Source organism: Denticeps clupeoides, chromosome 8, assembly GCF_900700375.1.
Source record: "Denticeps clupeoides chromosome 8, fDenClu1.1, whole genome shotgun sequence".
Taxonomy (NCBI): domain Eukaryota; kingdom Metazoa; phylum Chordata; class Actinopteri; order Clupeiformes; family Denticipitidae; genus Denticeps; species Denticeps clupeoides.
In genome coordinates, this window is record NC_041714.1 from 15288558 (window position 1) to 15313963 (window position 25406).

General features: G+C 43.9%; 1 protein-coding gene across 5 annotated transcripts in view; it reads right to left on the reverse strand.

Annotated features, from left to right (window-relative positions):
- inpp5a (inositol polyphosphate-5-phosphatase A) overlaps window positions 1–15338 on the reverse strand; it is a 108200-nt gene extending 92862 nt beyond the window's left edge. For all 5 annotated transcript variants that reach the window (XM_028990040.1, XM_028990045.1, XM_028990044.1 and 2 more), the window contains exon 1: window positions 14903–15338. In XM_028990040.1, coding sequence (XP_028845873.1) covers window positions 14903–14980 — 78 coding nt within the window. In that variant the 5' untranslated portion in view covers window positions 14981–15338. The remainder of the gene's footprint in view (window positions 1–14902) is intronic.
- Window positions 15339–25406: the final 10068 nt, after the last annotated feature.

Consider the following 25406-nt stretch of genomic DNA (forward strand, 5'->3'; position numbering starts at 1 on the left):
ACCCATGCAGGGTCGTGCCTCACCAACAATGAAAATCATATGACACTTGGCTCGTCGCTGCAGACCAGGTGGCAGGCTCATAAAAAAGCTGGCAATGATTTTTCCACGACGTGTCGCTTTATTTACATTTGGAATAGGATCACCACAGCCATCTCCCGTCTGGTCTCAATGTAAGAACCACAAGCAGAAAACCCAAATAACTACATTTGGAAAGAAAGACTGAATCTACACTTCCAGTTACACAAATTCTTCCAAAAAAAAAAAAAAAAAAAAAAAAACAGTACTACTGAATACTATACACAAACAATAATGACTTCAAAAAGTTTAACAAAAAATAGTTTTCAAAAGTCATGTTTACAAAAGCATAAAGCTGACACCGAGAAAAGATTGAAATCACTGGAAATGCGTGAAAATGAAAAACACGAACATGATAATGTGAATTAAAGTATATATATATATATTTTTTTTTTTTTTTCTTCGGCCATTTTCTCCATTCAGTGATGTTTCGCACATGAATTGAATTGAGGTTTAAAACTGAAATCACAACATAAGACACAGGCAGCCTAACTAAAAATTATGGCACATTGCATTTATAGAGCGAGGGACCCTCCGAGAGCTGCGCCACCGCCCACAGCAGATGGCACAGGCACAACTTCACAGAGTGCAGCATAAGAAAACTCTGCAGCTGAAGACGTGTGACCCGCTGGTTGTCACAGGGAGCGAGGGGAGGGCTGTCCCCATTTTTAAATGGAAAATCCTGGTTTACAGTGCATCACGGCCTGCATGCACTGTAAAATAAATAACTAAATAAAAACCTTTGAACGAGCGAAAAGAGGCCGCAGGCGACATAATTACTTGCCTTCTTCACAAAAGTAAACTTGTACCATGTCAACATTCACGGGTCAAATATTTACACAGACTTGGTAAGAAAGGTGGCAAGTCTTCTCTGTGCAGTATTGCCTCTTATTGACCAATCCAATTCCTCAGAAGTGCCACCAGTGGGTAAATAACTTAGAACACCACTAGCACAAACAAAACTCATATGTCGCCTTGATGTACCGCAACACAAAAAAAAAAAAAACAGCCCTGCGAATCATGTAGGAAATATGGTGGAACAGTTATTAATCAGGATGACACAGCAGGAGTGGGCCGGTGTTTTCCCAGGGAAAGGCTACGGATCTGCATAAAAAAAAAAAAAAAAAATTATAGTAAAGATTATTCTGAGCACATCAGTGACTTCACAGCGATATAAATAGTCTTTGGAAGTATGGTGGGGGCAAGCGATGGGTGGAGTACAGCCTGTCCAGTCACTGCTGCATTGTTCGAGTGTTTCCAGAATGGAAAAAGAAAATCTATGGCTTAGCGGAGAAGTAAACAATGCTCTCCGTGGAGGTGACTGATAACTGCTGAGGGGCCAGCGTGAAGCATGACAAACAGCACGTCCCACCAACCCTTGGGCCGGGTCAATCACGTCCCACAAAACACCAGGGCCGGGACAAACGCGTCCCACAAAACACCAGGGCTGGTTCAACGCGTCCCACCAAACATTGGGCCGGTTTAACGCGTCCCACAAAAACCCCGGGCCGGTTTAGTGCGTCCCACAAAAACCCCGGGCCGGTTTAGTGCATCCCACAAAAACCCCGGGCCAGTTCACCGCTTCCCACAAAAAACCCCGGGTCGGTTCAACGTGTCCTACCAAAACTCTGAGCCGGTTCAATGTGTCCTACCAAAACCCCGGGCCAGTTCAACGCTTCCCACAAAAACCCTGGGCCGGTTCAACGTGTCCTACCAAAACCCCGGGCCAGTTCAACGCTTCCCACAAAAACCCTGGGCCGGTTCAACGTGTCCTACCAAAACTCCAAGCCAGTTCAATGTGTCCTACCAAAACCCCGGGCCAGTTCAACGCTTCCCACAAAAACCCTGGGCCGGTTCAACGTGTCCTGCTAAAACCCCGGGCCAGTTCAACACTTCCCACAAAAACCCTGGGCCGGTTCAACGTGTCCTACCAAAACCCCGGGCCAGTTCAACGTGTCCTGCTAAAACCCCGGGCCAGTTCAACACTTCCCACAAAACCCTGGGCCGGTTCAACGTGTCCTACCAAAACCCCGGGCCAGTTCAACGCTTCCCACAAAAACCCTGGGCCGGTTCAACGTGTCCTACCAAAACTCCAAGCCAGTTCAATGTGTCCTACCAAAACCCCGGGCCAGTTCAACGCTTCCCACAAAAACCCTGGGCCGGTTCAACGTGTCCTGCCAAAACCCCGGACCAGTTCAACACTTCCCACAAAAACCCTGGGCCGGTTCAACGTGTCCTACCAAAACTCCGGGCCGGTTCAGTGCGTCCCACAAAAACCCCGGGCCAGTTCACCGCTTCCCCCAAAAACCCCGGTCGGTTCAACGTGTCCTACCAAAACCCCGGGCCAGTTCAACGCTTCCCACAAAAACCCTGGGCCGGTTCAACGTGTCCTACCAAAACCCCAGGCCAGTTCAACACTTCCCACAAAAACCCTGGGCCGGTTCAACGTGTCCTACCAAAACTCCAGGCCGGTTCAGTGCGTCCCACAAAAACCCTGGGCCGGTTCAACGCTTCCCACAAAAACCCCGGGGCCGGTTCAATGTGTCCTACCAAACCCCCGGGCCGGTTCAATGTGTCCTACCAAAACCCCCGGGCCGGTTCAATGTGTCCTACCAAAACCCCCGGGCCGGTTCAATGTGTCCTACCAAAACCCCCGGGCCGGTTCAGTGTGTCCCACCAAAACCCCGGGCCGGTTCAGTGCGTCCCACAAAAACCCCGGGCCGGTTCAACGCTTCCCCCAAAAACCCCGGGCCGGTTCAACGTGTCCTACCAAAAACCTGGGGCGGTTCAACGTGTCCTACCAAAACCCGGGCTGGTTCAACGTGTCCTACCAAAACCCGGGCTGGTTCAACGTGTCCTACCAAAACCCCGGGCTGGTTCAACGTGTCCTACCAAAACCCCGGGCTGGTTCAACGTGTCCTACCAAAACCCTGGGCCGGTTCAGTGCGTCCCACAAAAACCCCGGGGCGGTTTAGCGTGTCTCACCAAAACTACTAATTATCACTAACTAACTAACTAACTAACTAATTAACTAACTACCACAAATGCATATGTTTATCATGCTGCAGCAAGTGGTACATTGAGAAAAAAAAACTGAACAATCCGGTCCTAAACGGTTCAAAACCACACACACTGCAACACTGGTCCATTTTGAGCTTGAATAAGAGCAGTCGTAGTACTGTTAACCCTGAAAAGAATAGTCATGACATAAGTAAAAGTAGCATTTTGGCCAATTAAATTTTTTTCAGATTATCAAAATGAAATTGCAGGTTTTGCTAATGTGCATGATAACAGGGCCAACTAGTTCATTAGTTGCCGTGCCTGGCCACTGCACTGCCTCTAATGCCTAATGAGAAATGCAAGGAGTAGGCTGACCCCGCCCTTCTCATGGCATTGCATGTCAAATTATGCCATAATTAAAAGCAACGCCTGGCTCTGGCAATCCCTGGCAAATTATTGTCGTTTTCTCTCTCTCTCTCTCTCACTGGCTCCATTCCTCCCTCCATGCTTTCTGCTGTTGCGTTTCTATTTCGGGCGCTCTGGAGAAAAGGCGTGAGATACAGCAACGGGTGCCCTTCACCAAACTCCCACACACACAACATTCATGAACAAAATCACCTGGGTACGCTAAAAATCCCCCCAACACAAGTCTAATGGGAACCCCAAACTCAAACCTTCAGCACAGGATAAACATACATGTAAGTTTCAGGACTAGTATTCCCCTTGAGCGATTCCTACAGTCACTGTTTACAATGCAGACAGGTACCTGTGTGAATTCACAAATGGTGACAGAACAGAATCTCACACCCACTCTAGGTGGCAATTTGGATACAATAAACAGCCTGACATTGTCTGAAGTTTAAATAAACACAAGACGCATGGTGAAGAAGAGACTGTGCGCGTGTGTGTGTGTGTGTGTGTGTGTGTGTGTCTGCTGTCTGTCGAGGGAGAGAACACGCATGAAAGGGAAAGTGGTTGGCTCTCTGCATCTCTCAGAAGACATGTAAAACAGGCCAGCGATGGAGGAGGCTGAAATAGACTCTCGTGCCCAGGAGGCCACGCCCCCCAGGACAGATGGGCCGAGACGCGTCCTCCTTCTGCCGCTCAGCATGGCACCTCACTTGGTGCCTGCTCTCCAGCGTCAGTCACCGACATAAACATGCGACCCACTTCCAGCCAAAACATTTCTCCAGTCACATTCAACCTCATCCAGATGAACAAATATTTTAGCATTTTTTTAATAATAAGTAAAATTATATTAGAATGATCAAATTGTCAAAACCCCGAAATCATGAAATGACAGTGAGCAGTTGGTCTTCTTTCTGGTGTTAGCCTATGCAGTATATACACTCTGTATTAGGCACACCTGTCCAACTGCTCGCTGATGCAAATTACTGATCAGCCAATCACATGGTGGCCACATGCATTTAGGCATGTTGACATGGTCAAGACAAACCGCTGCAGTTCAAACCGAGCTTCAGAATGGGTGATTTAAGTGACTTTGAACGTGGCATGATTGTTGGTGCCAGACGGGCTGTTTTCAGAAACTAATCACGCACAACCATCTCTAGGGTTTACAGAGAATGGTCAGAAAAAGGGAAAACATCCAGTGAGCAGCAGTCCTGTGGGCGAAAATGTCTTGTTGATGCCAGAGGAGAATGGCCAAAGTGGTTCGAGCTGATAGAAAGGCAACAGTAGCTCAAATAACCACTTGTTACAACCAAGGTAAGCAGAGGAGCATCACTGAATGCACAACACACCGAACCTTGAGGCAGATGGGCTAGAGCAGCAGAAAACCACACTGGGTGCAGCTCCTGTCAGCTAAGAACAGGAATCTGAGGATTCAATTCACACAGGTTCACCAAAATTGGACAACAGAATATTGGAAAAATGTTGCCTGGTCTGATGTGTCTCGAGTTCTGCTGCAACATTCGAATGGTAGGGTTAGAATTTGGCCTCAACAACATAAAAGCATGTATCTATCCTGCCTTGTATAAACGGTTCAGGCTGCTGGTGGTGGTGTAATGGTGTGGGGGACATTTTCTTGGCACACTTTGGGGCCCTTATGCCACAGCCTACCTGAATATTGTTGAAGACCATGTCAATCCCTTTATGACCACAGAGTACCCATCTTCTGTTTCTTGAACATGACAATGAGTTAACTGTACTAAAACGGCCAATAGAGCACCTGTAGGATGTGGTGGAATGGGAGATTGGCATCATGGATGTGCAGCCAACAAATCTGTAGCAACTGTGTGATGTTATCATGTCAGTATGGCCCAATATCTCTGAGGAACGTTTCCAGTACCTTCTTGAATCTATGCCACAGAGGATTAAGGCAGTTCTGAAGGCAAATGGGGGTACAACCCGGTACTAGCAAGGTGTGCCTAATAAAGTGGCCGGTGAGTGTAGATTAACAATGCTGCAACAAATAATTCATCTAAAAACATTTGGTAAGATGTCTCATTTCACATTTGTTGGTATATTTTTTTTTCTCACTTACTAATCTAATAAGAAAAATAAATAAAATACTAATTAGGTAAATGCAACTTCAATAGATGAATGTTTTTATAGTTTAACAGTAGCTATTTGATGCCCGTGATGCGTGAAACTCAAGTTTGTCGATAACAAGCTACAGCTCTTATCAATCACAGGATGTTTTGGAATCTCCTCCTTATCAGACACGTAGCACACAGAGATAACATACAGTGGGGCCAAAAAGTATTTGGCAGCTACCAATTGTGCAAGTTGTCCCACTTAAAAAGATGAGAGAGGCCTGTACAGTTTAACTGAGAAGAAGAAAACAATTCACATTGTATGTTGTTTTTTTATTATTATTAATGTCTATATGGTGCAGAAATTAAGTATTTATCACCTACAAAAAAGCAAGAATTCTGTCCTCACAGACACTGAAGAGAGCTGGGACTACAGTAACAAAGGTTACTATTAGTAACGCACCACGTCATCATGGATTAAGCTTAAGACAGCACATGTCCAGACCCATCTAAAGTTTGCCATAGACCGACTGGATGATCCAGGACTGGGAAAATGTCATATGGTCAGATGAGACCAAAACAGAACTCATGTTTGCAGGGGGAATAATGCTGAGTTGCATCCCAAGACATCATACCCACTGTGAAGCATGGGCATGTAAATATTAAGCTTTGGGGACAGGACAACTGATACATATAAAGGAAAGGATAAATGGGGCCATGTTTCATGAGATTTTGAAACATGGCTGGATATTCCAGCAAGACAATGATCCGAACACACCACCCGGGCATTGAAGGAGTGGCTACGTAAAAAGCATTATAAGTGTGGTAGTAGCCTAGTGGGTAACACACTCGCCTATGAACCAGAAGACCCGGGTTCGAATCCCACTTACTACCATTGTGTCCCTGAGCAAGACACTTAACCCTAAATTGCTCCAGGGAGACTGTCCCTGTAACTACTGATTGTAAGTCGCTCTGGATAAGGGCGGCTGATAAATGCTGTAAATGTAAATGTAAGTGTCTGAAATGGCCTAGCCAGTCTCCAGACCTCAATCCAATAGAGAATGAAACATCACAGCTCTGGAGAAGTATGCAAACCTGGTGAAGTCCCACAGGAAATGTTTGTCCCCTGTCATTGCCAATTACAAATTATTGAGATGAACTTTTTCTATTGAACAAATACTTATTTTCTAATCCATTATACAAGTAAATTCTTTAAAAACCATGCAATGTTATTACCTCACAGTTGAAGTGTACAAAAATTACAGACCTCTCTCATCTTTTTAAGTGGGACAACTTGCACAATCGGTGGCTGCCAAAACCTTTTTTTTTTTTTTGCCCCAATGTATAAGTGGAAATTTTTATCTGGTCTTGACCAAGAATAACACAAACACACATTATTATTATTGTATTTTCTTCAGTTCAGACACCATATGATCATAGCCTAGAAAAGCTCAAATAAAACATCCAGGGGGGGGGAGCTAAGGGCATCAAAGGCACCTGAGTGGAGGTCTGAAGAGGAGGCTGAAAGGTCCAGCGGTCAGCACCCACGTGAGTCCGGGAGCAGTCTGGCTCTGAGCTAAGACAAAATGTCCAGCCCTCAGCTGTGGGAGGGTCGCAGTGGACCACAGGGCCCAGCATGATGCCTTCACAACGGGGTCAACAAAAGAGGCTTTTAACAGAGCAGCTGAAAACAGGAAGCATTATAACAGCACCTCCATTTACAAACTGGCAAAGACAAGGAGATGGAAGTCTGCAGTCTGAGACGTCATATATATAAATTCTGTAGGTGGATATAAGCTCAGAGGCTATAATGTAGCATATAACTTTTAACAAAACAAAACTGCACCTTGCACACACTGACATATGCTCAACATAAATATTGTCTAGCTCTGTTGTAGCACAAGAAAAAAAATTTGATATCATGATAAGACTGTATACAGTATAAATTGCCAATATTATAATCACAATTTAGGTTTGAATCCCATTTCTGAGAGCTCATCTGTTTTGTTTTTTTTTAGGGGCAGTGATGGCCTAGTGGTTAAGGAAGCCCCCATAATCAGAAGGTTGCCAGTTCGTTGCCTGCTCACCGGGCGCCTGTCATGGCTGCCCACCGCTCACCCTGGGTGATTGTTAAAAGCAGAGGACACATTTCGTTTTGTCACCATGTGCTGTGCTGCAGTGTTGAACAATCGCTTCACTTTTCGGGAAGGGCTTTCCTTTTCCCCCATGTCTTTGAAAGCGACTCCCACTGCCCACCATGCCAGGTACGTCTCTGCAGCGATTGTTTTATCTCACGCATTCCAGCTGTGCAGCTCGCCCGGGAAATACATCATCCCCCCCCTGCCTTTCCAGGGCCAGGCCGCATGTTTACATTTTTATGCAGCGGCACGTAGGAACATGCAGACTCATTACAGGAGGGTAGTAGAGACTCTCCACCATTGCATTAACACAACACCACCGTTACAGTGACAAGAGTATCAATACATGTTTGTTTGAGGTTTTTTTTTTTTTGGTTTTTCCCAGCAATTTTAGTTACAGCAAAGGAGAAAATGCATGGAGAGTTGCATGCTCGTCTGGACACATTACACATGCAGACGAGTGTTGCAACGCTGGGGCAGCTTAGCAAGCAAGTCTCAACAGAGGAGGGCTCAAGGTGTGTGTGTGTGTGTGTGTGTGTGTGTGTGTGTACACAGCAGAAATTTCCACTGCTCAAATGTCTTTCATCCCTAACTCCCTTATCAAGCCTTCTCCAACCTGTTTCTTGTGGTGACTCCATGTGTGAAAGCTTCCCCAAAGAAAAATAAAGAGCTCTGATTGGTCACTTGGTAGCAATGGCACCAACATTAGGAATGTTGTTGCTTCATAATGTACCGATGGCTGATGATTAGAAAAGGACTGTCGACTGTACATGTGCATGATTCCATTTTGTCAAACTGTACATGGTGCAGTTCATTTAGGAAATGTTTATTTCAAATAATATGGGAAGATTAGGTTTCCATTGTGTGCTTTTAAAATATCTGCCTTCTCCAAGTTTTTTTTTTATTATTACTATTATTTTTATTATTTTAACTAACAGAGTTTTTCACAATAATATGAGTTAATTTATGATTAAATAAATTAGTTCCTTGCTATAGTGAAAAGTATGTCGCTTCTCGCCTGGTTTCTTCATTGCTTCGCCTCACAGATATTATCCTGACATTTGGCCGCAGGGTCAGTGAACTCTCTCAGCTCCGATCCGCACAGCCTGGAAACGGCCAACTGGCCCATCCGCTTGTTCTGGCTGCATCGGTTCATCTGAAAATTGCGTCATGTCCGTCATGACTTGTTGCGTTCACATTAAATGGTGGAGATAAGACCCCCGCTCCCTGGAACGCTATGCCTCCTTCTTAAACATGACACTGAATTACGCAATGTTAATACATCCTTTTTCAACCACTGGCAAGCCGCAACTCTGTAGCAGCTCGTACCAAAGCAACATACTTCTCGGTCACTGCTGTGACGGTGACTACCCAGCAGTTGAAAAGTAAATAGCTAAATCAATAAACTGGTGCACTCAGACATTAGTCAAATTTCACAAAAGTACTGATGTTATCAGTTAATGTTATAATGTTAATACACAGAGTTAATTTAACAATATAACAATTATTTCCTTCTAATATGTTTTATCTTTATGCTACTCACAACTCACTTCAGAAAATGTCCTAATATTGTTTCCTAAAAATATTTCCATACATAATTAAGTAATGTAATTACATCGATTACACTGTAATTACAATGTTAACTACAAAACTGTTTTGTCTCAAGTTATTGTTGGCATCGTTATTATATTACTGTTTACGCTGGTTTAAAAATTTGCCCTTGGGTATCGATGTTGAGTTCAAAATCCTACACTGGCAACAACCCTATGAAGTAGAATCATATCAGTTCCTATCATTTCAGCTCTTTATACTGGAAGGGACGAATAATCGACTGCAGAACCGAACAAGGCCGAGTCTCTGAAGCGAACCTCTTTTAAAAACTCAGACATCTTGTGTGGAAGATGCCCAGGGCTGACGGTTAACACGCTGATAAGCATCTAACCTTTTCACTGTTTAAAAATCAAATCTGCCCATTTTGAGTATCCTGGATGGCCCTGCATAAAGCACTCAGGCCCCATAAAACCTCTTTTCTAGTAGAGACATGTTATAAAGCAAAACACCGTCATCTCTAAATGAAGACTTTTTATTTGTACTTTTACCTGTAATGGCTGAATTATTTAGTTGATTATTTGAGTATTGAGTTTGAGTTGTTAAAGTTTTAAAAAAATATATATATTGTATATATTTTACCCTTTAAAACCAGTAGTATATAAACTAACACCATGCAAGTTTCACACAAACGTGTGTGCACCAGTGAAACTGAAATTTTTGATGTTGCATCAAAGCCTTTTTTTCAGGGCAGCAAATAGAGAAGAAAGTTCATGACTGCTTATAATAATAATAAAAAAAAAACAAAAAAAAAAACGTCCGCCTTGTCTCAGAGATTCTGACCACAGAAGCTCGAGGCTGCGGAGATCCACGCGGAGTTTCCAAAACATTTCTGCTCGTGCCCCACCAAGGCCAATTAAGGAGAAAGCGCAGAGAGCGAGACAGGACCAATACGGCGCTTCTTACAACCACGAGCACGACCTCTGACCCCACCCCCCTCACCCCCAACCCGTTGCTGCGAAACCTCATACGGCTCTGCTGGTGCAAAACTTTCGGCCATTTTAGGCAGCGCTGGTTTATTCGGCGCTAAGCGTCCCCCAAGTCATTTCGCTCATGCCCGTGGTGGCATCTCAAAATAGGAGCCAATTTATACGCGTCATCACGCGCTCCACCCCAAAGACGTGCACGAGCACCGCAGAGGGAGCCGAGGCAGATTAATCTGGCTGCTGAGCCTAATTCATCGGTCGTTTCTGCGAGAGGGCAGGAGACGGGGGCTTTCATAAAGATAGCGCACACTTTCCTTTCTAAACTTTCTGTCCCAGTAGTCCAGCAGGACGGTGTGCACTGCGACAGGCTCCGGCTCTCTGCGCCATTTAACACTTGCACAGATGTGCATACATACATCAGTATACAAAGGGGCGATGGGGAGAGAGATGGGGAGACCAGGCAATGTCAGTTCCTTGAAAATACAGTCTCCTGCAGTCATTAGCAGGTTGGACGTACCGCGCCCATGCAATTGGTCTTCCCTTCAAAAAGGTCATGCAATTATATTTCTTCAGGTATTTACATAAGAAAAAAAGTTACAGACCTGATCTCTCAGTTAGAGAATGCAAAGTGTGTCTAATAAAGAGGCCATTCGAAAATCATAATGCGCCTAATGCATCTAAAATAAATTACATCCAATTAGGCCTGCATGAATCCCTTACTTCATATGAATAAACCCACAACACCTCAGCATCATAACACCATATCCTGCGTTCCCAGCAGGACATGCTCGCTGCGGGTTCTTCATAAACGGTGGCCTAAATTTAGCACGTGTGCCGTATCTGCCCGTTCCGTTTAATGAGGTGCGGCGGGCCTGGTCATCAGGGGTAATGAGATATCGAGGAAAAAGTCGCCCGGGAGCCGCGCACGGCACTCGGAGACAGGAAGCGCGAGGCAGATTTAGTGAGGCACATGGGCCCGAGCGGAACGCACAGTCCTGATAATGAGCCCCTCTCAGCGTCCCGGTGTACATCTGGATCTACGTGTCTCGTCACCTTGACCAGTAAACGGTTTCAAACTCGGTCGTCATGGCAGCACTGCCACCTTAATACTTTTAGACCCTAAGGTACATTTACATTTACAGCATTTATCAGACGCCCTTATCCAGAGCGACTTACAATCAGTAGTTACAGGGACAGTCTCCCCTGGAGCAACTCAGGGTTAAGTGTCTTGCTCAGGGACACAATGGTAGTAAGTGGGATTTGAACCTGGGTCTTCTGGTTCATAGGCGAGTGTGTTACCCAGGAGGCTACAAACCGTGTACCACCATGAACTTTTCTTATTACAGATATGCAGGGGGTCTCTAGACCACAAAACTCACCACTGCTGTTGCATGAAAAAATTATATAAAACCTGCACATATGGTCCACACGGCTGTTATGGGTTAAACATTTTTTTCAACAGCAGCCAATGAAACGAAACTGCGGACTCATTTTTTTTTCCATTGCCGTTTTTCTTTCTCGAGTGTCTACTTCGCAGCGTAATGATGAAAGTTCTTCCTCTTCGGTACGCAGAACATCTTTCATCTATTTTTCAGGGTACTGCAACCTCTGAGAAAGGGATGATGCAACTGCTGCATTGATGCCGATTGTTAAGAGTCTCACGCACACCACCACGGAACATCATATCAGTAACACAAACCACCGTAACACGATCAAGGGAGGGAAAGTCAGTATCGGCTTAGCCCCGCCCTCGCGACATGTTAGAATATTAAGCTACGTTTGGCATGACTTCACGGCAAATGTTTGAGTTCCGCTTGCAGACGGAGCCAGGACGAGGATGTGTGCTCCAGGCACGCCTGTTTGTCAGGTCCGTATGACTAGAGTTACAAATGTCAACAGTGCAGCGGGTGATGCAACACCTCCATGTCGGGACTCCCGTGTTTTGACTGCTGCTTCAGGACACCCCCTGATGCACGAAGGAGCGGGAAAAACCGAGCCGGGCACGCTACTATAAAACAATCACTGTTCTGGCACAGACCACGTCAAGGCCAAACCAGCCTGATACAGAAAGGGCAAAAAGGTTCATAGTCCTTATGAGACCTAATTTTACTAAAATACTAAAAATGTAGATACATTTGTGCAGTTCTTTATATTCCCAATAAGTATATGTATACCAATACATAGTCAAACAAAATCAGAGAAAACCAAAACCACAGTTCATCTAAGCTGCAAGCAATTGTGTAACTGAATCAAAGTCCCCGTCAAACATTTAATAAATATTGCTTTACCTAAAGCATTTATTGCAGAATGTCCTTTTTTTCATGAAACAATGACATTACAATAACTGTAGGGAAAGAAAATAAGTTATCTTATTGCAATCCAATATTGTCCCTCTGCAGACTTTTGCTTGTAGGAGATCATTCATTAGTTTACAGTGTTGGGAGAGACCAACACCCAGTTCTTCTACCACATCCCTACATCACATGAAAAGGCCGTGCACCACTACACCCCCCCCCCCCCCCCCCCCCCCCCCCCGCACTCCTCTTGTATTAAAAAAAGAAAAAACAGGTCAGACCTACTGAGTATTCCTCAAACATTAGCCGAGCCAATTAAGCCTGAACCAGTGCAGCATCTGACAAGCCACAAGGCTGGAATTTTTCCCTTCATTCTATCAATTTAAAAAAAGCTACAGATGGCACCACACACCACACACAAAAAAAAAAAAGACCCCATTGTGCCCAAAAGGGCAACGTCGGGTCACACCAAGCTGCATGACCAAACACACGTGTGCTCAGGGTGCTTGGAGAAAATTGTGATTATCCATGAGACGCCCAAGGTTCAACAGGATATTTATAAATAGAGATGTTTTTTTGTTTTTAGGGTTCACGTGGGGTCAAGAGTGAAGAATCAGCCTATTCAAAACTATTTATACAGCAGAAGCAAATGACCGGGGGGAAAGGGAAAAAAAAAAGGACACTGAAACGGGTGTGAATGGGTCCTAATCTAGAGGATGAGGAAGCCACGAGGATCTGATTCCTCTCAGGAAGCACCGGGAATCTCCAGCAGAGCGGCCCGACATTCATGAGAAACAGCGCGCCGGGGTCTCAAAAGCCGTTCTCATAAAACTGCAGTTTTTCGATAGCCCAGCAGAGCTGGTGATCAATATGTTCCCTCATTTATTCATGAAACTTTTTTCTTCTTTTTTTTTTTAAATGTTAAAATTATTGCCATGGCAACATGTTGCAAGCTGCTTCAAGTAAAGTGAAGTGATTGTCACAGTGAGTGGCAGGCCTTTTTATTTATGTATTTATTTTAAATTCTGGTACAAGAGTTTCAGGACAGAGCCCTGGCCAACATGTCTTGCTGGTGCATATACAATACCGAACAAAAGTTTTGGAACATTTTTTTTTTGTTCAACATCAAATTGATCAGAACACTGCTGTTTGTGTAGAAAATGCCTCTGGTAGCTACAAATGGCTGTTAATGGCAGAAAATCTGCATAGATTAACTGCAACTATTCCAGTGGACTGCTGCTGTGTGCAACACCGGTCACCTGATTGATTATCAGACATAAATTTTGCAATGATCTTAGCAGTATTTGTGTGTGCGGTGCACTCATCTTTCATGGAAATACCCCAAACCTTTGGGTGACATCGTATATATTATATATGCACATATATTTTGCACGGATAAGCAGAGAGAAAAGCAAGACTTTTAATATCTAGCGGTGCAAAATGTGACATGGCAGAAATATTTAATCGTTTCATCACCGTTGAGATGAAGAAGCTGAACTTCAGGCAGAACATACAGCTGCTAAAGCTCAGCTAAGGGAATAGCCGTAGATGTACAGTGACAAGAAAGGATAATTATTATTTACCCCGCACAGAGAGAAATGGAAGTACAACTGTGGGTACTTGGGTGCATGGGTACAAATGCTTGTCGCTGGGCCCGTACCCTTCACAGGCACAGAGTCTTACTCCAGAGCTATACGCCGCTGTGTCTGTCTGTCTGTGAGGAATTTTTCCTGTCACTGATGTATTTTCATGTACATTCCCTTTGTCCTTTGTTGTGTTTTATAATAAAGTGAAGTGATTGTCACATGTGATGCACAGCAGAACAGCACACAGTTTTTGCTGCTGCGAAAAAATTACTTTTACAAACATGAACATCAGCCACTTTTGGGAAAATTGGTCAGATCCACCATCCATTCTATCACTATTGTGCAGCTGAAATCTAGCAATTTACAAGCATTTTGTTGGTACATTGGGGTTCATTGGGATCGTTTCCATGTGTTGCAGGTTCGTGGGTCCAACTATGTACTTTCCCAAAATCGTGTTCTTTACAAGGTACAACATGGTATCACAGAGGATCGGTCCGGTACTTTTTGAGGTACAACCAACTGAAAGGAGCAGTTTTGTACCCGGAGGTTTAATATTGCACCCTGTGTGTACCTTTATTTCTCTGTGTGCGGTGACAGGAGGGTCTCGCTGCACTGTGATTGGTCAGTTCTCCTCTAACCAAGACGCATGTCAACAAGGATAACTGGACACGCCGCGTCCACGCCGCGCAACTCACTCCTCGCCCCAGCACCAGAAGCACTGGCCCGACCCCGACCCCCAAACCCCCCTGCGCCGCGGACAGGAGCGCTGTACAAACTTACATCCTCAAAGAGCGAGCCCACGTTGGCCGTGACCAGCAGTATTCCCGTTCCGGGAGCGGACGTCGGCTTCCCGGCCATAACTGTTGTCGGGCGGCGGGGGGAAAAGTGTCGGAAACGTCGGGCTCGCGTTCTGTCGAAGCGCCTCTAACGGTGTCCTGCGGCCAGCCCTGTCGCCGTCGGCGGCCGTGCGCGCATACCAGCCGCGCTTCTGCGCGCAAACGCCAAAAAAAAAAAAAAGACCAAAAAAAAAAAACGCAAAAAGTGTCCGTTCTCCGCACTACGCGCTCTCGCTCGCCGCCATGGCGGAGGGCGCCCGTCTTAATCCGCGGCGGCCGGGCTCCGGAGCGCTTGCTCGGCGTCTGCAGCGGACGGTCTTCCTCTCCCGAGAGCGCCGCGCCGACGCGACCATCGCGGACCGTTCGGGAGACGAAGCCTGGAGCCCTGCGCCGGCGTGACGTCACGGGGCGAGCGGGGAGATGCGGCTCTTAAAGAGGCAACCGCCGCTCGCGCGGCAGGTGGGCCCCGCCGGGACACGAGCACTCCGTGGGTTACAAATTGTGCGTTTTAATGCGCGCGGGGATTGTCACGCAGCCTTCGGTGTCCATGTGACAATCACTTCACTTTATAGGTGCTTGGGTTGTTGTTGTTGTTGTTGTTGTTGTTTTTGACACGACCGCTGGTTCAAAAGCAGATTAGTTTTAATTGATAGAAAGGCTACGAATGAAATACACTTCAGGCCACACGTTCGGGGCAGGAAAACAGAACGAATACCATGCATGATGTAAATGGCAGGTTTTGTAGTATCTGCAGGTTAATGTGTCATCAAAATTAGAAATAACCACCTTTTGCTTTTATCTTAGCTGATTCACAGAGTCGCTGCATCGTTTTTAGCAATTTCAAGCCTAAATCATGTGTTACTACACATGAAGAAAATACTGAAAGCAATAAATATTGAAATAAAAAGTTGTGCCCAATCCTCTAACCTCCAGCGAGTTCTTATGTACATGGATCAGGTGTTCACTGGTTTAGGGCATGTCTACTCCCATCCCAGTCACTGTAGTCACTGATTCTGGGCATTAGATGTAAGAGATTGTGAAGTCAACCTCAGGTGACGTCAGTTCGAGTGCCTATAAAGATCCAGAACAGCAATTTTAATCCCAGAGGTTCATGTGACAACAAATTTGCATTGACCCTGCAGCACAGACTGAGCAAATAACTCTAGCCCGCGATCCCTCAGTCAGTCAAGGGAAAGTCAATACACGTCTCCAAACATCAAATATTTAAGTCAAACCTGCATCTACGATCTTGTTTGTTCTAGATCCCTTTTCAGAAAACACTGGTCACAACCTGAACCGGTTGTAATCTCCCCTGGTCTTCCGGAGTGGGGGAATCCTCCGAAGAACAGCTGAACATGCCTCCTGTGAACCATGTTATCACTGATCCATACACATGGCATTTGGTTGTGTTATGTGCATGTAATTACAGTAAAAGATCCTTGACAGAAGAGCCTCGTGCAAGCATCAGTAGATGATCAGATGATCTACTGATAGATCGGTGATGGTGGCCTACACGCAGCCGGAGCATCCACCTCGTGGCTCATTGAGATTCGGACGAGAGCCGGAGAGGATTATCGCACCGATGGCTTATTCAAAGTGGCCACAGCTGCGAGTGGCAGAGCTGGGCAGGGTGGGGCAGGGCGACGCCGGGACCGGAAGGCCTTTTAGCCACACACTGCCGGATGAGGCAAAGCCTGCGATTTTATTCTGACACTTTGCATACGCTGCTCGCCACCATGGCCCGATGCCCGGACTGGACAAGCCGAGCGTTGCCATGCCGACTCGCACACCTTCGTAGCCAGATACATCAACGTGTTTCCAGTGCAAAAAAAAGCATCTTCACACAGTCGTATTTTGTAGTGTGATCTGAGTTATTAAAAATGTCTTCCACCTCATCACAATCTACACAAAAGTGAAGAAATTGTTCCCCGCTGAAGAAGGAGCACCACCCTGGTGGAGAAGCATGTGACAAACGAATCCCTGGACATTAGACACAAAATAGTGTGATGCTATTTTTGCACTTTTTAATCGTTTAGTCCATTTTTGTACCCTCCTGTGGTGGCATGTGTGTTGGATGAGAAAATCAATGGTGAGGAGCTACTGCCCTAAATTCAAAGAGTAATTTCCTTGCCAGCTCTTCCCACTTTACAGCAGATGTCTTGAGAGTTAAGATTTAACGGTGGAGCACGTGGTAAAAACCATGCAGACATTAATCAACTTTCCCCTCACATCTACAGGAACATTAACTTTTATCAGAGGTTGATCACTCCTTTGCCTGGTTTCTCCTGTTACACAGACGGGCCTGGCGACTGGGAAAATACACAACATGACGACAGGACTGCTAAGCAAAGCTAACGTGTTCTGCGAGGCTGGTAAATACTACACTGTTAGGAAGAGGCAGGATATCCCACTGGGAGAAACAAGAGGGCAGAGGGTGTGTGTGTGTGTGTGTGTGTGTGTGTGTAGCTGGTTCTCTTTCATTCGTTGATAGAGGACTCCTGCCAGACCCAAGCTCCTCCCTCGACAGTCCGGGTAATGGAAAAAATGATGCAGGAATTTCAGTCTGAGAGCAAAAAAATGTGCACTTTGACCCCGCCTGCTTCTACAGCACAAACTCACTCGGCCAAAAATAGGAAAACCGGGAATTTGTGGAGGGTTTTCTTATTCTTCTGAGGTTTAAAAGAAAAACTTTTTAATTGTTTTAAATAAATTAAATAAACAAATAAAAGCTTCCACAGTGTCACACTGTGAGTACACACCAAATGCACTTCATTTGCAGAAAAAACTGTCTAAAGTGTTTTTGTGAGATAGCAGGACTGTACTTTACCTTTTACTCCTGTTGGCTAAACGTGACCTTTGACCCCAGCCAACCCTGGACATCACGCTATCTGCCCCTGTGTGGACACATGGGTGAACAAACCTCTGAGCTGTAAACTGCAGGGCTGACAAAATCAGACTTTGATTGGCCAATCCTCCACCGGGGTCACTGAGCCTTCTCACTGAGCATCTTCTGCCATTTCACCTTCGTTACAGGTGGAGCTTCAGTCTTCTGGTGTATAGTATCAGCATTTGTTGTCTAGGATTTCTTCATAAGGTGAAGTGATTGTCACATGTGATATACAGCAGCACAGCACATGATGCACACAGTGAAATTTGTCCTCTGCATTTAACCCATCAGTGAGTGAGCAGTGGGCAGCCATGACAGGTGCCCGGGGAGCAGTGTGTGGGGATGGTGCTTTGCTCAGTGGCACCTCAGTGGCACCATGGCGGATCAGGATTCTAACCGGCAACCTTCTGATTACGGGGCCGCTTCTTTAACCGCTAGGCCACCACTGCCCAAACTAATCAACTGCCCAAACTAATCTGAACTAATCAAATATGGTCCCCATGTATTGCCCCCCCAAAGGTATTTCCATTATAAACTATAAATTGTATGTAATTTTTGAAGGACTGCATTGACTCCTATACTTATAAGAATCAACTTCTCCTGAACAGCAGCATTTAAAGAAATACATTAATTAATGAATAAGCAATAAAAAAAATATCACTCTCACTCCAGCCAAATGCTGTTATCAGCCAACATCGTCAGCATGTCAAAACTACATTAATGTGTGCATTCATTGCATTTTGAAGGTCAGGCGCATTCACTTACAAACCGTCAAGGTAAATCTGATTTGGGCAGACATGAGGCTCATCATGTGAACACAGTCAAAGCTTCTCATTCAGCACCCTTAATGAACTTAATCATTGCACACTAAGCTGATTTCAGCGTAGCAGTTTGCATGAGATGTGGACACTTTTCATGGTTTATTTTAATGATTATTTGTCCCCGTTGTTCCCTAATGAAAGCACTGCAAGTTTTTTCAGATCCCGAAAGTCCTTGCAGGGTAGTATTTGCATAACAAACAGTCTGTACCCTTGAATAAGAGACCATCTATAAACTGCCAACAGGAAAATGATTGGGGCTGGTAATCAATAATATTAATGAATCGCGATTAATTCAAATGTTCAAACCGACATTCCCACCCTCAAGCAAGTAAGCAAAACAGACCTGCAAAGGATTCAAAGATTCAAAGTGTTTATTGTCATATGTACAAAAGAAATTACACTTCCCTGTTCAATTAAAACCGTTCTTTGCTGTCCACATACAAATGCAGAGTCAAGAGATTAATACAAATAATAATAAAAAAAAGTTAGTGAAGACTCAAGTCTGTTGCAGAGGTAAATAAAAATTAACTGTGCATTTGCAAAGTGAAATAAATGTTCAAGGGGCACAAAAATGACAGTATGAAAAAAAATTATGAGAAGTATGAGAAATTACAGTATGCTGTGCAAATGTGCAGGGATTACAAAATTACAGTATGAGTAGTAGATGGAGGGGATGTATAAGGGTGCTTAGTGCAAAACAGCTTAATGTGCAAACTTTGACAGCACAAAATTTAACACACCACAGACATACACAAATACAGCTGAAACCAAAAGTTTACATACACTATAAAAAGACATATACATTTTTTTCTTACTCTCTGACATTAAATCATACAAAATCCTTTCAGTTTTAGGCCCATTCGGATTCCCAAAATAATTTAAATTTGTTAAATGTCAAAAAAATGTGTGATTTGGTGATTTTTTTATTACTTTCTTCGAAGTCAAAAGTTTACAGACAGTAAGGTTACTATGCCTTTAAACTATGTGGGAAAGTCCAGATGATGATGTCATGGCTTTAGAAGTGTCTGATATGTTAACTGACACCACTTGAGTTGATCGGAGACACGCCTGTGGATGTATTTAAAGGCACACCTCAACACACTGCTTCCTTTTGTGACACCATGGGAAAATCTATAGAAATCAGCCAAGTCATCAGGAAGAGAATTGTGGAGCTCCACAAGACTGGTTTCCTCCTTGGGAGCAATTTCCAAATACCTGAAGGTGCCACGTTCATCTGTTCAAACAGTTATACGCAAGTATGAACAACATGGGAATGTCCAACCTTCATACCGCTCAGGAAGGAGACGGCTCCTGAGTCCAAGAGATGAACGGAATGTGCATATCAAAAAAAAAATAAAAATTTATCTGTTTGGCCATAATGACCATCGTCATATTTGGAGGAAAAGGGGGGAAGCCTTCAAGCCTGAGAACGCCATCCAAACTGTGAAGTACGGAGGTGGCAGCATCATGTTGTGGGCGTGTTTTTTCTGCAGGAGGGACTGGTGCACTTCACAAAAGAAAGAAAGAACAGTATGTTGAAATACTGAAGCAAATGGACAAAGCGTACTGCAAAATTGGTTACAAAATGACTTAAGGACAACTAAGTCAATGTTTTGGAGTGGCCATCACAAGGCCATGATCTCAATCCCATAGACATTTTGTGGTCGGAGCTGAAAAGGCGTGTGAGAGCAAGGCGGCCTACAAACCTGACTCAATTACACCAGTTCTGTCAGGAGGAATGGGTAATAATTCCACTAAACTGTTGTGAGAAGCTTGTGGAAGGGTACCTAAAGCGTTTGTGTAAAGTCATTCAGTTTAAAGGCAATTCTAAGCAAATGTATGTAAACTTTTGACTTTTGAAAGAAAGTAATAAAAAAATCTCTAAAAAATTCTCTTACACATTATTTTGACATTTAGCAAATAGAAATTATTCTGGGAATCCGAACGGGCCTAAAACTGAAAGGGTGTCAGGATTGCCTGCAGCTGGGCTCCACATCTGACTCCAATCCTGACGCCCCATAAATGCCGGATTTTTCCACCCCTTCTAGATCTCCGGCATTTTCGTGAACTTGACATTGTAACCGTGTGTTAGTATTTTCAGTTCTGGCAATCGCCACACGCCTGCGGGTTTGTTTATGTTTATTCCCTTTTATTTCCCGTTTTGGCCACTGCGCCATTGTTTGTTTATTTGTATTTGTTTTATTTAATAATAATAAAACTTCCCAGCATGTCAGACCCCTGCGCTTCCTTCCCCCGTAAGCCCGACGACGTGACAAAGGGTTTTGTATGATTTAATACCAGACAGTAAGAAAAAAGTTATATGTCTTTTTATACAGTGTCTGTAAATTTTTGGATTCAACATTAAATACTGAAATAGTACATAAGAAATATTTGCTAAAATATTATATATGCGAGGAAAGGCTACTGGACCAGACAACATTCCTGGAAGATGCTCAGAGAATGTGCAGATGTTCTCACAGACATCTTCAACATTTCACTGATCACCGCCGTTGTTCCAATGTGATTCAAGGCTACTGCCTTCGTGCCCATGCTGAAGAAGTCTTCAGTGTCATGTCTCAATGACCACCGTCCCATTGCGCTTACACTCATCATAATAAAGTGCTTTGAGACGCTGGTCATGAAACACCCTGCTGCCCTCCACGCTGGACCAACTGCAATTGTCCGAACCGCTCCTTGGACAATGCATCCGACCCACACCCACCTGGGACAATATGGACACACATGCACAAATGCTGTTCATAGACTTCACCATCATTCCCCAGCTGAGCCTGATCGGACAGAACTTCCTGACTGAGATCGTCACTCTTCCCTTCAAAACGGACATTTACCACACAAGCTGTATCAAAAAAAGTCACCAGGACTCTACACACCCTTCACAGGCACTCTTCACCCTCCTACCATCCGGTAAAAGTTACCAGACAATACAGCAGAACTACTTTTCAAAAATGTCCTAGTACACTCTGATCTTTGGGCGCCATGTGTCACCTTGGCCAGTAGACAAAAAACCCACCTTACCAGTGTTAACTGTGGCCTGGAAACGCATGACACACTTTCGCCATTTTTGCCGGTAGAGGGATCCTTAGCAAGGCTGGCCTATTTCTCAGGTCTCAAAGGAGCCGTCTTTGACATTGTCCCTCTCCAATTTACCGCTCCCTCCCCACTGGTTAATTTGGAGCAGAGAGACCTACTGGGACAGATGTCGGTTATTTTGTGAAGCGTGGCCTAAATCCTGCCAGGAGCACAGAGCACTGGAGAGAATATCATTTTATTAGAGCATATATACGTTTTCAAATCCTTATTGTATTTGCTTTGTGATGAATGATCATTAGACTGTTATGGTTTATTAACCTTTTACAGGGATTTAAAGGAAGTTCTCACAGGCCACACTGCTGCTGATGCATTCTGCCATCTAGTGGGCATGTGGGGACAAAACGTCAGGAGCAAAGCCGGTTTTGATGCAGGCCAGACGTCACTCCACCGTGTCACTTTGTCTCACAAACACACGCGCTGTACGGCGTGTCCTGCCGGAGACCTCATGCAGCTGAATCAGCCAGTCACCCGAGACCCTCATGAAGCAGCTCGGCTGTAGCCCTGCAAAAAAAACGATATGTTTTGAAAGCCGATATGTTTTTAAAGGACAGCCTATCGTACAGGAGCACTGCCACCATGACGGCACAAGCTGTTCCCCATGAGAAAAAGGGTCTTTTGCACTGACAGCGCGGCAACATGAACTACATGAACTCCAAAATGACTCTACATTGTAAATACACTGTAAAAAATTCTATTAACTCTGTTGAGTAAAATTAACTAAGAAGTGTAAATTTGGGAAACCAGTTAAGAAAAATTTGTTCATTCAACAAAACGGGTCAAAACGTCAATTTATTTGTTGCATTTATTTGATGACTTTACGTAAATGTTTTAGTTCAAAGGAAGGCGGGTGTTCAGAGCTTCCCAGAATGCTCCGGAGTGATACTACACATTTTAAAACCGTGGACAACAAGGTTTCTGATGGTGATGTTTCCCATATACCCAGATCTGGAGGATTAAGGTGCTCTTTTTGTTATCTGTTAGTATATTATTATTTGTGGAGTTTTAAGTCTGTTAGTTCATTTTACAGGTGTGATTATTTGCATTTACATTTACAGCATTTATCAGCATTTACCCTGAGCAGGGTTAAGTGTCCTGCCCAGGGACACAATAGTAGTAAGTGGGATTTGAACCTGGGTCTTCTGGTTCATAGGCGAGTGCATTACAATGTACATTCCTCCTGGTTTACCATAACATTTTAAGTTCAACTTATCCCTAAAATATTCAAGTTAACTTAAAAGAGATATATTTCAACATAAATTTAAAGTTAGATTTGAAGTTCTTATTGTAATTTGATGGGACTGCCTGTGAAGCACTAACACATTGCTTGATAAATAGCAATTTTTACAAATTACATTTTTAAGTTATCCTGGAATCTTAAAGTTTAGTTGAACTGAAGGTTTAGTTGAAGTTAACAAAGTTACGACACTGTGTACAGTGTAGAGTGTACTGAGCTCTGAGGTCCTTACATATCTGCATTATATCAACATTTGTTGTTAGTCTATTTTTAACATTTTGTATTCATCAATGAATAGAATGAATCAAAGGACTTGCTTTGAATCTTCATGCACTCTGTTCAGTTCCCGGGTATAGGGGAAACATCTTTCACAGAAGCAGCATAAGTAATGCAAGCAACGCTTACAACATTAGATGTGATCTGAGGTCACAACAGGTGTAAACAGGACCGACAAAAGAAAAACTGCGAAATGAACCCTGATTGTGTGCATACTCTGTCATATGGCATAACAGATCTGAGAGATATAAGAGCTCTGAGCCGTTTTAGATCTTAAGAACATAAGTGAACCTGAACCAGATGACCGCAAAGTAACAGGTTCAAACACCACTTACTACCATTGTGTCCCCACGTGTACCTGTAACTACTGGTTGCAAGTCACTCTGGACAAAGGCATAATACTGACTGCACTGTTATTTAAAATCAGTTGCCTCATACACTCCAGCACATCAGGGTCTCATGTAGCTGGTCCATTAGCAGATCCTGAGAAGTAGTGCTCATCCATCTCCATAAAAAATGGTTTTTGTTTTGTTGGTTTGGTTATATTGATGAGATATTACTAAAATATTCCATTGTCATTTTTATGCCCCAGCCTGAACTGATTTAGTATGCTGCAATAGCCGCGCTTCCCCACAAGATGGTGCACACCCCATACACATCGACTAAAGGTCTTTCGTTAGAAGCTCAAAATTATTTAGGGTCATACCAGACATACACAAATACGCTAGGGCAAGATGCGGCAACACTCCCTTAAACAAACGTCCTGCCCCCTTAAATATAAAAGGTGAGCTAAAAAACAATAGATATGCAAAAAAACTGAACTTGGACATGATTGGACAGTAGCTGAAAAATCCACTGGAAAAGGCATAAACTAGATGACAGGTTGCCCCTCTTGTTCGCTTCTTCCCTAGAGTGTGCTGTTTTTACCCAGATCCCCATTCACCATCCCCGAAACTAAACATCCGATCACTGTTTGTATGCAAATGAGCCGGTGTCAAGTTTCTCAGCTGGCCATACGCTGTACGATTTTGCACTCGTGTGGTAATTCCCCGAATTGCAGCCTGATCGTGCATCGTAGAGTGATGTACGATCACCAAATCACAACTCCAGACCAGGCCACAACTCACAATTGGCTGGTTGTAAGAATATCAAATTTGTTTGGAATCTGTCCCTCGTAATGAGGTTTGGCCTCACTGCGCATGTGCAAACACAGAACTGAAGTTCAAGTGGCAGCACATGGAATCTCGACTCCTTCAGCTGTGGCAGATACAAGCAAACCTTTTTGACGTGGTCTCACCTACCTATCATGACTGGAACCACAGGGAGAAAAGATCTTTACAAAATCAAATATATCAAATACAGTGTATGGCCAGCTCAAGCAGGGAAAAATCTCAGCGACTGGTGAGATAATTAAAGACAACAAAAAAATTATATACCTATATTTGTACAGTCAGTGGAAGGACTAGTCCACTGTTCTTCTCACAGTTTCAGTCTAATAGTGAAGTGTTTTTTTTTTTTTTCAATCCCACAAACACCACGGTCAGCTTGATCTGGATACAACATTAGAACAGTTGATGCTGAATGTTTTGCAGCTACAGGTTGACCGGTTGATCCGCTGTGACTCCTGACACAAGCATCTGGGGGAGATAAAGAAAATGCAACAACACTTTTGTTTAGGTACAGTGAAATGTATGTGTCCTGTCGATACGATGTCCATCGTGCAGGGAGAACAGGAGTCGACAGACTTACCCACAATAAACAAACCACAATTGGCCAACGCAGTCAAGATAATTGCATTAATGGATTTTATCAGCTGATGCTTGGTCCATGGTAGATTTTCTTTTATATTAGTGTTTAAAAAATAGCATAATTAATAGAGATTAACTATAACTAATAAATCACACATTTTGTAAGTAATTAATTGATTGACAGCCATAAAAAGAAAATCATTATCAGCAACAATTAGTCTGGAGATCCAATGGAATGCTCTGTTCAATGATGCAAGCCAGTCACTTTACAAAAGTTAGTAAGAGTAAAAGTAAGAGTAAAAGTTTTTTGCAATTATCTTACTACCACTAGAAAGACTAGTTGAAAATCATCTCATACCGGCATGGGTTCT